At 42.2% G+C, this 13706-nt stretch overlaps 2 protein-coding genes across 11 annotated transcripts in view; one reads left to right on the top strand and one right to left on the bottom strand.

Moving 5' to 3' along the window:
* Positions 1–4231, top strand: part of ABI1 (abl interactor 1) — a 121338-nt gene extending 117107 nt beyond the window's left edge. For all 8 annotated transcript variants that reach the window (XM_082740927.1, XM_082740926.1, XM_082740928.1 and 5 more), the window contains one exon: positions 2072–4231. In XM_082740927.1, the coding sequence (XP_082597053.1) occupies positions 2072–2247 (176 nt within the window). In that variant the 3' untranslated portion in view covers positions 2248–4231. The remainder of the gene's footprint in view (positions 1–2071) is intronic.
* The window catches only part of PDSS1 (decaprenyl diphosphate synthase subunit 1), a 53884-nt gene continuing 44214 nt past the window's right edge, over positions 4037–13706 (bottom strand). For all 3 annotated transcript variants that reach the window (XM_082740932.1, XM_082740934.1, XM_082740933.1), the window contains exons 8-11: positions 13468–13548; positions 13248–13361; positions 7223–7303; positions 4037–4493 (exon numbers count right to left, since the gene is read on the bottom strand). In XM_082740932.1, the coding sequence (XP_082597058.1) occupies positions 4353–4493; positions 7223–7303; positions 13248–13361; positions 13468–13548 (417 nt within the window). In that variant the 3' untranslated portion in view covers positions 4037–4352. The remainder of the gene's footprint in view (positions 4494–7222; positions 7304–13247; positions 13362–13467; positions 13549–13706) is intronic.

Genomic DNA, 13706 nt, shown 5'->3' with positions numbered 1-13706 from the left:
GTGGCCATTGTTGGCTGATCTGTAGTCTACGTCAGAGTTGAGATTTAGAGGATTATTTAAAGTCTTTTTAAATAGTCCTCTTTAAATAATCACAAGATGAATTAAGATTGTTTAATAGAAATTTCATTGAATATATTAATCAACAATATGCCATGAATGTTCCAAAAGCCAAATTCTTAGAGTATATTAGTTGAACTGTGAGCTATATATACACAATGTATACATATATATATATATATATATATATATATATAATATAGGTATATATACCAATCTGATCATATCCATTTATATTATACTACATTATGTCTACTTTGAGTACCACATTTTAAGATCATGCATATTGGAATGTCAAGAGGAGAGGATCAGAAGATAAAATATCTAGGAAGTGCACCTATAACGTGAAACAGTTGAAAGCACTGTTTCTAAGTTGAGGAGAAGATTGCAGGGGAACTAGGTAGCTGTCTTCAAATTTTTACCATGTAGAAGTAGGAGTTTAGCTCTTTGTATGAGTTAGGATTCTGGAGAGTGGAGTGGACATTGAATTATTAATGATTAAGTACTCAGCAGTAAGATTATTGTATGGGAGAATATATATGTATTGGGAAGGGGAAGTTGGGTACAACTAGGATTCATTTACAGAAGGACTTGGGTTCAGTACTGTTACCAGCTCTTTGTCTAAGTGGAACGAAAGCCATGAGGAAAAAAAAGCTTTCATACTGCTAACTTTGAGGGTATCAGGCTTTTGTCAAGATCAGTCTGAAAGTTCTCTACACACCCAAACTCTAACGTATTGTGACTCTGAATACAAAGAAATTAATGTTACCAAAGCTAATAAATAATAAATAATTGGCAGATTAATTAGTATGTTAACTAAGTTATTACAGTATTTTCCTTACTAATGATTTTCCAGTAATCACTCCGTTTTCTTGAATGGTTATGTAGCCAAAAGTAATAACAGGATAATAATTTAGTACTATTTATTCTGTATGTCTTTGGGTTTTTTGGAAACTGGATAGGTCAGTGACCTTTAACTAGGATTCTGCTGCAGGAGGAGAATGGACTTGAGTTCACTTAATATGGTTTTATAAAGGGAGAAAAAGGTTGCCTGTTTTAATTTTGTGAATAGTACTATGGATCGGTACTTTAGGTCTCTTCCTTATTTATAATTCGCTAATTCAGAAGGAGAAGTTACCTTTCTCAGGGGAAAAGCAAGTTCCAAAATATCTTAAGTGCTCTAAGAAGTGTTTTAAGAAAAAAGATAACACGAAGTAATGAACATCTGTCACATACCATTTCACATATACTGGAAAATTACATGTAACTTTAGAACTATCAGGCTATCAAAGCAGAATGAAGGAACAATTAAATTTACAAACCCGTTTGGAGGACTAGTAATGCTTTGGTGACCGTCTTTCCCACAGCACTGTTCATAAAGGAAGTGACCATTTTGAACTCAAAATCATCAAAACCACAGAATTGGAAACCGGTCTCTAAGTCTTAATTAATGGGTCTTTGCTCACCTGTTTCCCCCTTTTAAAAAATATCCCGTTGACCTTTAAATTATGTAAATACTCTTAAACAATCTAGGTATGGCTCCATAAATTCTCTGCCTATTTTCTGTGGATGAGTAGGATGAGATTGACCTCCCAGGATATGCATAATTTCCAAACTGGGTTGGGTTGTTACCTGATTTACTGATTGGCTCTGTAGCTTTGCCCACTACCTGTTTTGGAAAATGGTGTTTTGCAATGGTTGGCACTTAGTCGATTTTTGAACAATTGAAACATCGAATAAATATGAAAATTCAGGGATCTTTCCTGGATAGATTGGTGGGAACTGTGGACTTCTCTCTAGCTAAGTTGTCAGTCTGGTCCTACCATCAAGCCAGTGATTGAGGCACATGGTTGGCCACTGACTTAACCTGTTTTTACCAATATAAGAATTAACAGTATTTGTACAAATAGTTGGTTTTGCTATACTATCGATTTAACTGGCATTGCATTTAAAAATTCAGCTAAATGTTGGAAATAGTGCACTCACCATGGCATTTCAACTGTTCTTTCCATAGTTGTGGCAATATATGATTATACAAAAGACAAGGATGATGAGCTATCGTTCATGGAGGGTGCAATCATTTACGTCATAAAGAAGAATGACGACGGCTGGTATGAAGGAGTCTGCAACCGAGTGACTGGTCTGTTCCCTGGGAACTATGTTGAATCAATCATGCACTATACTGATTAAATTTTTTGCTTTTAAAGTAGGTGGTTCTTATTACTCAGTCATACTGTGGGACTATTATGGTTAACAGAATTGTCTTAAAATGTTTTAAAATGTGCCCATACTTTCAGGACATGCTGTTTTATTGATATAACTGAATGTCTACCTGTAAGCATACATCTTTGAGGCAGTTTGTGTATTGCTAAACAGCAATTTATACAAGAGGCTGTCTGTAACTGATTATGCTTATGTACTTACTTACACAGTTAACTTTATGACCAGCTTAAGTATTCTGGGGGTGTGGGGTATAATATTTAACAAATCATGATTCAGACTGTACCATTACATGTTCAGTGCAGCATGGTTACTAACGCTATGTCAGACTAATATTAAAATCAGAAAATTTCAATCCTGGTGCTGGTCATACTTTTTGTTTAAACTTCCTCATTCTTGAAATATGCTATTTGTTTAAAGCATGCATACAAATTTATGTATTGAAATATACTTAAAAAAAATCCAAGATGCTTCCAATTTGTGTAATATTTACTTGGAGTACTCGTACTTAGGTCTCTCGAAATGAATGGAGTCTCTAAGGTCTCCATGTGAGACAAAACAAAGGGTTATCTGGAATGCTGGAACTCGCACCTGAGTTTTTGAATGAGTGAATTTGCAGTATAAATTTTTTCCATTCATAAATACCTAAGTGAACCAAAGGTTTTTGTCCTTTCCTTCACTGGTTTGCTTTTAAAATAAATAAATAAATGAATAAATAAATGAATAAATAAATAAAGATACTGATTTATTGCAGAATTATGGTTCTATTTTCTCAATATATTAACTTGGAAAAAAAATATTAGCCTTATCTCAACCTGTCCCAGTGGCAGTGACTGATTTTTGCAGATTTAAAATCTGAGATGGGTATTTACAAGTCAATCTGCTGAATTCCTTTTCTAAAGTAACTTTTTCAAAGCTAAGAAAATGTGTTAAAGTATGCACATTCTGTACGGAAAATTCTGAAGGACTGCTTTATCAGTCCTTGGGTTTTCCAGTGGATTGTTGTATACGGGGTTCAATGAAAGGAAATTATCTTTTACATGTTGTTTTTGTAGAAGTGGGTGCAACTGACTTTTGAATAGGCGCTATTTAATCCATTACCTGGCACTAGCAACATAAAAACGTTTTAAGAAAATAATTCGAAAAAAGGTGGATCATATATAATCAGTGAACGGGGAATATACCTGACCAACAGATTTATATTGTCTTTTGAAATAATTGAAATGCAACACATGCACTTTGTGTGTCTCCTCTTAATTTAAGGGAAGGTTAGAGGGATGTTTTTTTCTTACCTTGTGTGTAATTCAATATTGCCTAGGATATTAAAGTAGAGCACTCAAGTGTGGGTTTCTGTGTATTGAAGATTTGTTTGGATTTCAAATTACAGTTATGTACTGGGCGTTACAGACGTGTAACAGCATAGTAAATGGTAAGACTAGTGCAGAACATTTATTCTTGAAAATTAAAGGCCATTATTGCTTCCAAATCAACGTGACTGTTGTATATGCATTTTGCCTTTGTTAATTTTAAACAGGATTTCAGTATCACTAGTGATCAGCTAGCAACCTTTTTCATTTTTTCAAGTGGAATGTTCTCTTAATTTTGTATATAACCTGTTGTCTAAATTTTATGTACAGTCTTTTATAATAAACCATTCTCCTATATGAAATTTTGGATACTGTTAAAATCTAATGTGGATTGAAATGTAGACTTCACATTTTTTGTGACCTTTACTCCTATGGTGAAACACGATAAACCATTTGAATTTTAACATTGATTATTTATTTGTGTAATGGCTTTACATGTGGATCTTAACAGTGTAAACAATACCACATATAACCATCAAGATACCTCGATTAGAATTTACAGAACTAGAGTTACAGATTCGGATGGTTTAATTACATTTAAAAATTTTTCTGAAAAACTTTGCCAATAAAAAAAAATTGCCCATCAATAAGGTTGAAATGATTTTTTGAAATGATTTTTGGTTACCTGCACATGAAGCAAAGAATATTTCACAAAATTCTTTAGGCACGGTCTGGTAAAATAGCTGCCAGAAGTAACAGAAAGAGTTGTCATTTCTCTCTCGTGAGGACGATTTCTGAAAGCTGTATGAGGGCGTCTCTTTCCGGGGACGGTCGAAGTTTACTGATCTCTCGTATTGCTTCGTGGCAGTACCGCTGCGCGAGGTAGGTGGTTTGCTGCACACCGTCACTCTGGTGGGTCAAGAACAAAAGGGGACAGACTTCTCACTCTCTGCTCAGCTCTTAAATTCTTGCTGTGACAGTTAAAATGTCTTTCTGTCGCGATCCAGTGCTCTCTCCCCCAGCTCATCATTCCCGCTTCCACGCCTGCTGCGTTGATGCACTCTCCTCAGATGGAAGCACTTTTGTACTGAATCAGCATGCAAAGCAACTAACTCATTAATATCAAAATAGCCACCTACTTTCCCTTAAGGATTCGATTTTTAAGTGATAAGGTTATAAATTTAAAAAACAAACATATACATAATAAAGCACAAAGGATGGAGATCAACAGTTCCCTTCTTCCACAGAGCCCAGCTTTACCTGCTGGTTTTAATGTCTTAATTAGCAACTTCAGTCATTATCTATTGCCTTTGTGCTGAGAAAGGTGAGGATTTAGCCTAACCAGAGTAGAATATTCCTGATGTCACTCTGAAAGGCCTCTGATTTTCTGTACTTTACTGGTACAAAATAGGATGCATTTTATTTTGCTTTACCTTAGTATACCAAATCCCACTCTTGAATGTAACTGCCTGATCTTTCTACTGCCTTCTTATCCTGTTTGTTAGACTGACCGCCTTCCAGCTGTGCCCGTGCCGGCCCCAGCAGGTCTCTATCAGATGCGGCCTGTTCTGCTGGTTTGAGCGCTCACAGCTTTCACGGTCTTGGGGTTTCCATGTTACTACTAAAATACATCCACAGATAACTCAACTGCATAGTGTAAGTGGGAGGAGGACTTACTAACTCAATGAATGGTCTGAAAGGATATAGACTTCTAGCTTTAGAATGTTTCTTCATCATTTAGGCCTTACCTATTGCCTTATAGCGTCCAGGGTTTTTGCTGTACACCGAGCACCAGTTCTGAACTCTTCTCCTGACCACACTTTTCATTTTCTTTTTGGATTCTCTTTCTCAAACGCCTGTTACATCATACTGATCCTCTAAAAGCTTTTCTCATTTTATTCTCTGTTTATGTTTTTAAGGGTTTGTTCATTTCATATTATAACCCTCCTCTGGAGCTAGTTTTTCACAACCACTTAGAATTCTTTGAGCTCGTACTTATTTTTTTTTTTTAAATACCTTATTCCATGGATACAGTATTTTTTCACCCCCCAATTTTATATTTTTCCCTGAATATTTCTGTTTATCTTGGTCTCACTCACCAAACTTTTTCATCAGTAGTAATTGTAAGTAAATCCTAGTTGTTCATTCACATTTAATGAAGGAACAGGGACTAGGAAGGAGCCCTGGGTGAAGGGAGTTAGGATTTAGAGGTCTTCGGAGAATTTAAGAGAACATTCTTGTACCTTTCTAAATGCACGTCTGTCTAGGCTTGCTGGATCTTCATCACTGTTTTGCTAAAAGCGACAGTTAATTGCCCCTCTTTGCAGTCCCACTTCCCACTTCAGCCTTCAGTAATTCTGACAGCAGAACCTCTCCCGGTACATCACCTCTTTATCAGCTACAGTCCTTCTCCTGAGTCCTGAACAGTACTGCCAGATTACCCTTCAAAGAGGTGGTAGCACATTAGGATGCTTAGCAGTATAGAGGCTTAGAGAAATACATCCTTTGGAGAGGGTCTTGCTTTTTGGAAATCTGACAGGTAATTATTTGAAGGACTGCACTAACCACAGATCAGACCACACATTAGCTTACTAAAAACTGCTCACCCAACTCATTCATTAGCTCTACTGGCTCCAAATAACTTAGATTTTGGAAAGAGTTCACTCTTGAAAGAAAGACAGTTATTGAAAGTGAAAATACGCACAAAGATCTGGCTTCTATAGGAAAGTTCTGAGGATATGTGGCAGTATATCTGAAATAAGCTTACCGCCCCTGAAGGTGAAACGGTTTGCCTCTGTGGGTTCTTGAGTGACCACTGAAGGCAGTTCTAGGAGGGACCAGGGATGGTCCACACTGAGGGGACGGCTGTGAGCACCCAATAACCTGGAGGTGGCAAAGGTAAGCCTGTACCAGGAGGCCTGTCTGGGGGACTGCAGGGCAGCAGTGCTGCCAGTGGATTTGAGGAAGACGGCTTTCAAACCAGCAGGGCTCAGCCCATACGATACAGTAGAATCACTTGGGTAGAGGCACCTGGGTGGCTCAGTGGGTTAGGGCCTCTGCCTTCGACTTGGGATCCCGGGGTCCTGGGATTGAGCCCCGCGTCAGGCACTCTGCTCGGCGGGGAGCCTGCTTCCCCCTCTCTCTCTGCCTGCCTCTGCCTGCCTGTGACTCCGTCAAATAAATAAAAAATCTTAAAAAAAAAAATCATGTTGGTAGCTCTAAAGAAGTCCTAATGTCCAAACCTTACCCAGGACCACTTAAATTAGTCTTCAGAAAGAGTTCTAGAAGAAGAATAAATCATACAAGTTTCTCTTCCTCAGTTTTTGTCAAGTCAACAATTGACCACACTTGGTCTTGCATCTAAAATTTGTTCTGTTATTTGGTTAAAGAACTCTGCTGCACTGACCTGCTCCTGGCTTATTTCTTCGTAAAATAATTTACCTGGGGAGCGCCTGGGTGGCCCAGTGGGTTGGGCCTCTGCCTTTGGCTTGGGTTGTGGTCTCGGGGTCCTGAGATCAAGCCCAACATTGGGCTTTCTGCTCAACAGGGAGCCTGCTTCCCCCCCCCCCCCGCTTGCCTCTCTGCCTCCCTGTGATCTGTCAAATAAATAAATAAAATCTTCAAAAAAAAAATCTTACCTGTAATACATATTGTCGAGCTCTGTCCACATCTCCTGGCAAACTGAACCGTCTCATTATCATAGCATTCATTTCTGGGAACTAGCCATAAAGAAAGAAAATATTTATTTATTGCTCTTGTGAGAATCAAATGTTATAACAACAGGAAAAAACGAAAAGGTGATTAAATGTTTAGATGGTTTGGGGGCGGGGGCAATAAATTGTAGCAATTAAAGAAGCAGAGCTAAGAGACACATTCGTCTTCCATGCCCAGGACTGAGCGGGTGCCCAGGAGAGGCAGCTGCTGATCTTGTTCATTCTGGTGTCCTTTCTATTCTAGTCTTGAGTCCACCAGTGAGTAAGAAAGAAAGAGCAAGCTACATCCCTAAAACCCCCTTACTGCCCTCTCTGAGTTCTCAAGCTTTTGCACCGGAATCACTAGAGGCCTACTGGGCCACTGCTTCAAGGCTTCTTGATCAGTAGGGATGGGGCCTGAGCACGTATTTTTAGCAGATTCCCGGATGATACGAATTCTACTGACATTCTGAGAAGCAGTGGCTCAAGATGAGGGTGGGAATTAAGCATTCTACTTTTAGTGCTAAACTGAGTGACATCTGGAAGCCACTGACGTGTCTGAGCAGCGGGTATTACGAGCAGAGGGTGCTCAACGTTGACTGCGCACGAGAGTCAGTCGGGAAGCTCGCGGTTGCCTAAATCTGCTCCTAAGGATTCGGATTCTGCTGGTGGGGGCGGGGCGGGGGCCGGGGTCTGGCCCTGGCATCAAGATTTGAAAAGCACGCCAGGTGTTTTTAATGTGCAGCCAAGTTTGAGACCCACTGCATTAGAGGAGGCAGAGGCAGAGAGGCCAGTCATGTTACTGTCGTGGATTATAAAGAAGACCAGAGGGAAGCTGTGGCACTGAGAGAGAAAAGGAGACGGGTACACTGAAGACAACCTGTGCTCTGCAGTGGGGAGCAACAATTCGGGAGAACCGTCACCATTAACAACCAGGAAGTCAGGACACCAGATCCCTTCATTCTCTAAACTAGTCAGAGCCCTAGTCCTGGAGCCTCCAAAGCTGAGTGAGCCCTGTCACCTGTGGGTCCTACCCTCCTCCTCAGTGTCGTGAGGTTGCTTAACCCAACGAGCGGACACCCGTTAGCTCTAACAGCTTCTGGTTCCATGACATAAGAGGTAAGGTATGTTTGGTTCTGGACACATCAGTGCTTACAGCAGTTGCCAGATTCTCCCTGGCAGTGAGCCTGAAGTTGCTGTCCTGTAACCACCATCACGGTATTAGTAATCCTAGAAGAAAAAAATAGGGCACACAGAGAAAAACCTCAACCGGATGATGACAGATGAAGAATTAAGTGTTCCTTTCAGAGTTAAGTATGTGTCAGAACAAAGTTCTAAACACGCAGAAGCTGCTCCCATGCTTAGAAAACCTAAAGGCCGGCAGACGGTTAGTTCTTAAATGAGAACATGTAATTTGTTTTAGTTACTGGCCTTTTAAGAATCGAGTAAGTTTTATAGGAAACACATCAGGAAGCTCAAGTCAATCCATTTAGGTGGTAAAAAGCCAAATCAAGTAAGCATTTGTCTTAATACCGCATTCCAAAATTGGAAGGCCCTATGCTCAGAGGTGACGGGACGCTGTTCCGGGCATCTGGGATAATCATTTGTTTATGGCACATGAGCTCTTTCTGCTGTACCAACAAGGGTGGTAAAATGTGCTGATTGTGTGGCTTCTCTGACTCCTTTTATTATAAAAAGCATCGAGAAAGCAAAAAGTGTGAAGAAAATATTTGCTGTAAGTGTGACTACCTCCTTCCTTTAAACATGTAGTGTGTGCAATTTTAATATGCAAATACCAAACTCTTCCCCTAGGCCTTCCTCAGTCCCCTTACTGTGTGCGATGTGGAGAAGAAAGGAGAAGCCTTAACGGGAACAACAGTTGCCTGCTTGCAGATTTCATGAGAAATAAGAAAATTTTTGCCCAGGCTATTTAAGTTTGAGGGTAGGGAGACCTTTTAAGAATAGGACAGATCAGGGGCACCTGGGTGGCTCAGCTGAATGTCCGACTCTTGATGTCGGCTCAGGTCATGCTCTTGGGGTAGTGGGAGGGAGCCCCGCGTCAGGCTCCATGCTTAGGAGGGAGTTCGAGGGTTCTCCTCTGCCCCTCCCCCAGGCTTTCTCTCTTTATCTAAAATAAATAAATCGTTGGGGGGGGGGTGAAGAGTAGGACAGATCGTATTCTAACTGTGAAATGTATCCATAAACTAAACTAAACTAGAAAGGAGGTGATCAATAAATGTAGCGAGATTACTCACACAAAACCTGGGTAACTAAGGGACAGCTAGTCAACAGTGACAGAAGCCAGGACAGCTGGTGCAGGGGCTGGGGCAGCTGGAAGTGCGGCTACAGGCTGACATTTGGGTCTGGTGACTTTATCAAATAAGAGAAACAGAAGAAAGGAAAAGATCTTTTAAAGGATATTTGAGAACAAATGTAATCTCACAAAAAAAAAAAAAAAAAACAAAAACCCACAACCAAAAAACACTTCCATTTTGTTTCTGAAGAGCTCAATATCCAACTTACATACTCCTTAAAAGATTTAACATGACGTTTCTGTTCTTACAAAAAATCCACGTACACACACAGATTGGAAGGACACTGTCATCTCGGGATCCCTCCAGAAATCCCGAAATTTTTCTTAAATCCCCTGTACTAACTTATCCAGAGAGCTCTTCAGAGTGATGTCAGAAATACTGCATTCAAAGAGAGGGAGCTTCTACTAAGTTGCAGGGTCCAACGAATCCCTATTTCAAAACAACAGCTGGGTGGGAAAGGGTAAGCGTTTTCCCAGAGCTGCTTGTGGTCGAGACACCGTGTTCTCAGATGGAAAAATTCAAAGACTCATTTAAGTAACTGGCCAACAAAACTCACCCACCTATGGAAAAAGATGACAGACCTCTTACGAGGACTCCACTAAGTGGGCAGGTTAGTGACAGGTCCCGAGAGCGGACACAGGCTCTTCTGGAGCGACCCAGGCCCAGAGCACACGAGTTACCTGCTCTGCGGGAAGCCCCACGGGGGATCAGACAAGCTCTCCTCAGCGTCCACGCTGCCAGAATCGGACATCGTGGAGCAAAAGGAACACTACTGGTCTTACAGGAGTTGGTGTGTGATTGTCTGCTGTGCCATTTACCAGATGTTTAACTTTGGCCAAGTTTGCGCATCGCTTTCTTACTTGTAGAGTGGGCATAATACCTACCACAGAGAGGAGTTGTGAGATTAGAGAGAATGTACCAAAGAATCCTTCGCAAACCAGGAAAAAAACGCACTTTCGTACAATGGAGACACTGCACAGTCTCGTGTTAGTTTGGAATCTGTTTTACTCAAAATCACGTTTGGCCCTGTAAAAATCTTTTCACACATTTCTGGCCAAGAATCCCCTTTTTTGACAGTTTCATCCACAACAGAGCCTAAACTTGATGTTTTCTTTGAAAATGACTTAAACGTTTTTGAGTCACTTTGGCCTAATCGCCACAGGACAGAACGGGGAGTCTGCTTAAGAAACAAGCTCTGCGCAGGGGCATGTGGGTGGCTCAGTGGGTTAAGCCTCTGCCTTCGGCTCAGGTCATGGTCTCAGGGTCCTGGGATCGAGCCCCGCATCGGGCTCTCTGCTCAGCAGGGAGCCTGCTTCCCTCTCTCTCTGCCTGCCTCTCTGCCTACTTGTGATCTCTGTCAAATAAATAAAATCTTAAAAAAAAAAAACCAACAAGCTCTGCCCAGTCACTTCCTGCTTGGCCTCTCTGTGTGTTCCCTTTTCTGAGGCCGCCGAGCGCAGCTTTTCACTCCTTCCCCTACCGCCGTATGGGCAGATGGGAACGCGCCGTCTGGTGAGGGTGAGTGGGTGCCTCGTGATGCCGCATTTCCCAGTGAGACACTCGTAGCACCGCGGTCTGGGACGCTGTAAGCAATTGTGTGTTCCTTTTCCTTGCCTTTTTTTTTTAAACCAGCATTTTTAATCTCTTATGTATTACTCACTAATTAATGTGTAGGAGTGATCCATTTTTCCCCCTGACTTTGACCCACTGTATCTTAAGGGAGAACTACTCCTTACTCCTGTGTGTGGAGGAAAGCAAATTCAAGCAGGACAGGCACCGGCTCTGTCATCTCACAGACTCCTACAGACTCAGCTCGTAGCGTCACGGGGGCTCACGGCGATCACTTGTAACTGCTACAATTTCGAAAAGTATGACACCCAAAGCTTTTTGGTAGACTGCAAGCTTCTTTCAGAAAAGACCCGTTCCTTAGTCATCCTGAGAAGCTGTCTTCACTCAAGGACTCGCATTTGCTGGCCAGGGTCTCGGGGGCAGACAGACCAGTGGTCGTAGCTGTCTAGGTGGCGGCCGTGACTACCCTCTCTCCAGCCTCGGGCATGCCTTTCCATTTACACGACTCGTGAATCCTCTACTTTTATGTGGGCTCATGGGAAAAGATAAAATGTCCTTGGTCAGCTTTAACGTATAAAGGGGATTTTCTAAAGTTTTTTTTAGAACTTAGCACACGTTTTAATATTCTCCTTTTGAGCTGACAAGTGAGTCTCCATAGGAGAAAGGAGCCATCTATAGCACGCTATTTCCTTGTCATCTCTGCCTCCAAATTCTGCAAGGACAGAGCCTGGCAGTGAGGACAGATATTTCTAAAATCCAACATCTGTGTTTGGACCCCTCGTTCCTCAGTTGACTGCTATTCACTAATATGCTGTCCTGGCCCAGACCCCCCAAGCCATCAGCTTCCTCCAAGGAGAATTACCCAAGTTATGGCTCTGCTAGACAGTGGATAAAAGATGATCTTTCCTGGGGCGCCTGGGTGGCTCAGTGGGTTAAAGCCTCTGCCTTCAGCTCAGGTCATGATCTCAGGGTCCTGGGATCGAGCCCCACATCAGGCTCTCTGCTCAGCGGGGAGTCTGCTTCCTCCTCTCTCTCTGTCTGCCTCTCTGCCCGCTTGTTATCCCTCTGTCAAATAAATTAAAAAAAAAAAAAAAAAAAAAAGGATGATCTCTCCTTTCCTGGACCAGAAACTGATCAAAAGCAAGGTCACTGGTTTCAATAATGGACTCACTGAGTTCTACAGAAGACATAGTTTATATCTTTGTAAATTCTGAGAAAGAACAGTGGCAAAAGATCTCAGAAAGACTAAAAGTTACTAACATTTTAGACCGAAGAGCGAATTTTTAATTTCGTGGCATGGTGATGAATATCTTATTTCTTTGCTAAGTTTTCACTGGCTTAAATACACTACAAAGATGAAAATCAATGAAAAAGATGTCCAAATGCCAGCCAATGTCCCACTTACTGCAAACCACGTTTGACCCAGCCCCAAGGGATGTGGCCGGGCTCCAGAGCAGACTCTGGAAACGTCTGCCTGCCTCACAGTCCCTGCAGCACGTGAAGTTCCTAAGCTCTCATCCACACTAAGGAAACTACGAAGGCAGCTTTACTTCCTTCCTTAATGGACAGTCCCTCAATCTGAGGAAGGAACTATGGGGTTCTAGCAGTGCGTTCTACTGACTTCTTGACATTTTGAGGCCATGGCCGAGCCTCTGTGAAGCACGTCTCATTAAACTTCTAGAACTGCAGAATTTCTCATGCTTGGAGGCCCTTCCTGTGCCTTTTTAAGGGGCTCTGAGGTACACCCCAAGTCCAGTCCAATAATCAAAATGTGGAGACCATTCACCTTGTCAGTGCCTAAAGTAAATGGAAATCCTCATAATGCTACCTTAAATGCATACAGCATTTCATCTGTGAAGTGCCTCTGTGACCATCACAGTTCATCCTCAGGGTCACAGGTAAGGGCGCAGAGAAAGCTCAGAAGAAAAATAACTGGTCCCAACATCTCAGTCACAGAAGTCAGGATGGACTCCAGATCTGAGGTCTCTTAGGTAAATGCTTTCCCACATCTTCCTTATCTGAACCCTCCCATCGGCTGAGCCGGGAAGATACAAAGCTCCGTGTCTGAGGGAGTTGGGGAAACTTACCTGTTGGCAAGCAAACAAGACTGGGCCAGTGGCTAACCCGAGCTTCAGGTCCGCTGACGTTGGTTTGCCCATTTGGTCAGAACATGAGGTGAAGTCCAGCACATCATCTATGAGCTAGTGAATGAGAACACGCGATGTCAGCAGCATGCCACCCTGGGTGTCACTGTCGCCCTTCCCACTGTGCCAACAGGCCACGTTCCTAAAAAAGCAGAGGACCAACCTGAAAGGCGATGCCCACATTTTTTCCGTATTGATAGGCAATCTCATGCACCACTGGGTCCGGGCATCCCAGGACAGAGACCTGAAGCAGAGAGAGAATTCTGGAATGAGCTGCTGACAACAAGCAAGGCAGCCTCCCCCTGCATGCAAGGATGCAGAGACCCACTCCCTGGAAAAAGAGCAGATGAGTCCGCGTCACAGGCAGAGTCAGGCGATCCCGCCACCGCGTCACAGGCAGAG

Source organism: Mustela nivalis (assembly GCF_964662115.1).
Source record: "Mustela nivalis genome assembly, chromosome: 7".
Taxonomy (NCBI): Eukaryota; Metazoa; Chordata; class Mammalia; order Carnivora; family Mustelidae; genus Mustela; species Mustela nivalis.
This window is presented reverse-complemented; position numbering and strand designations above follow the sequence as displayed.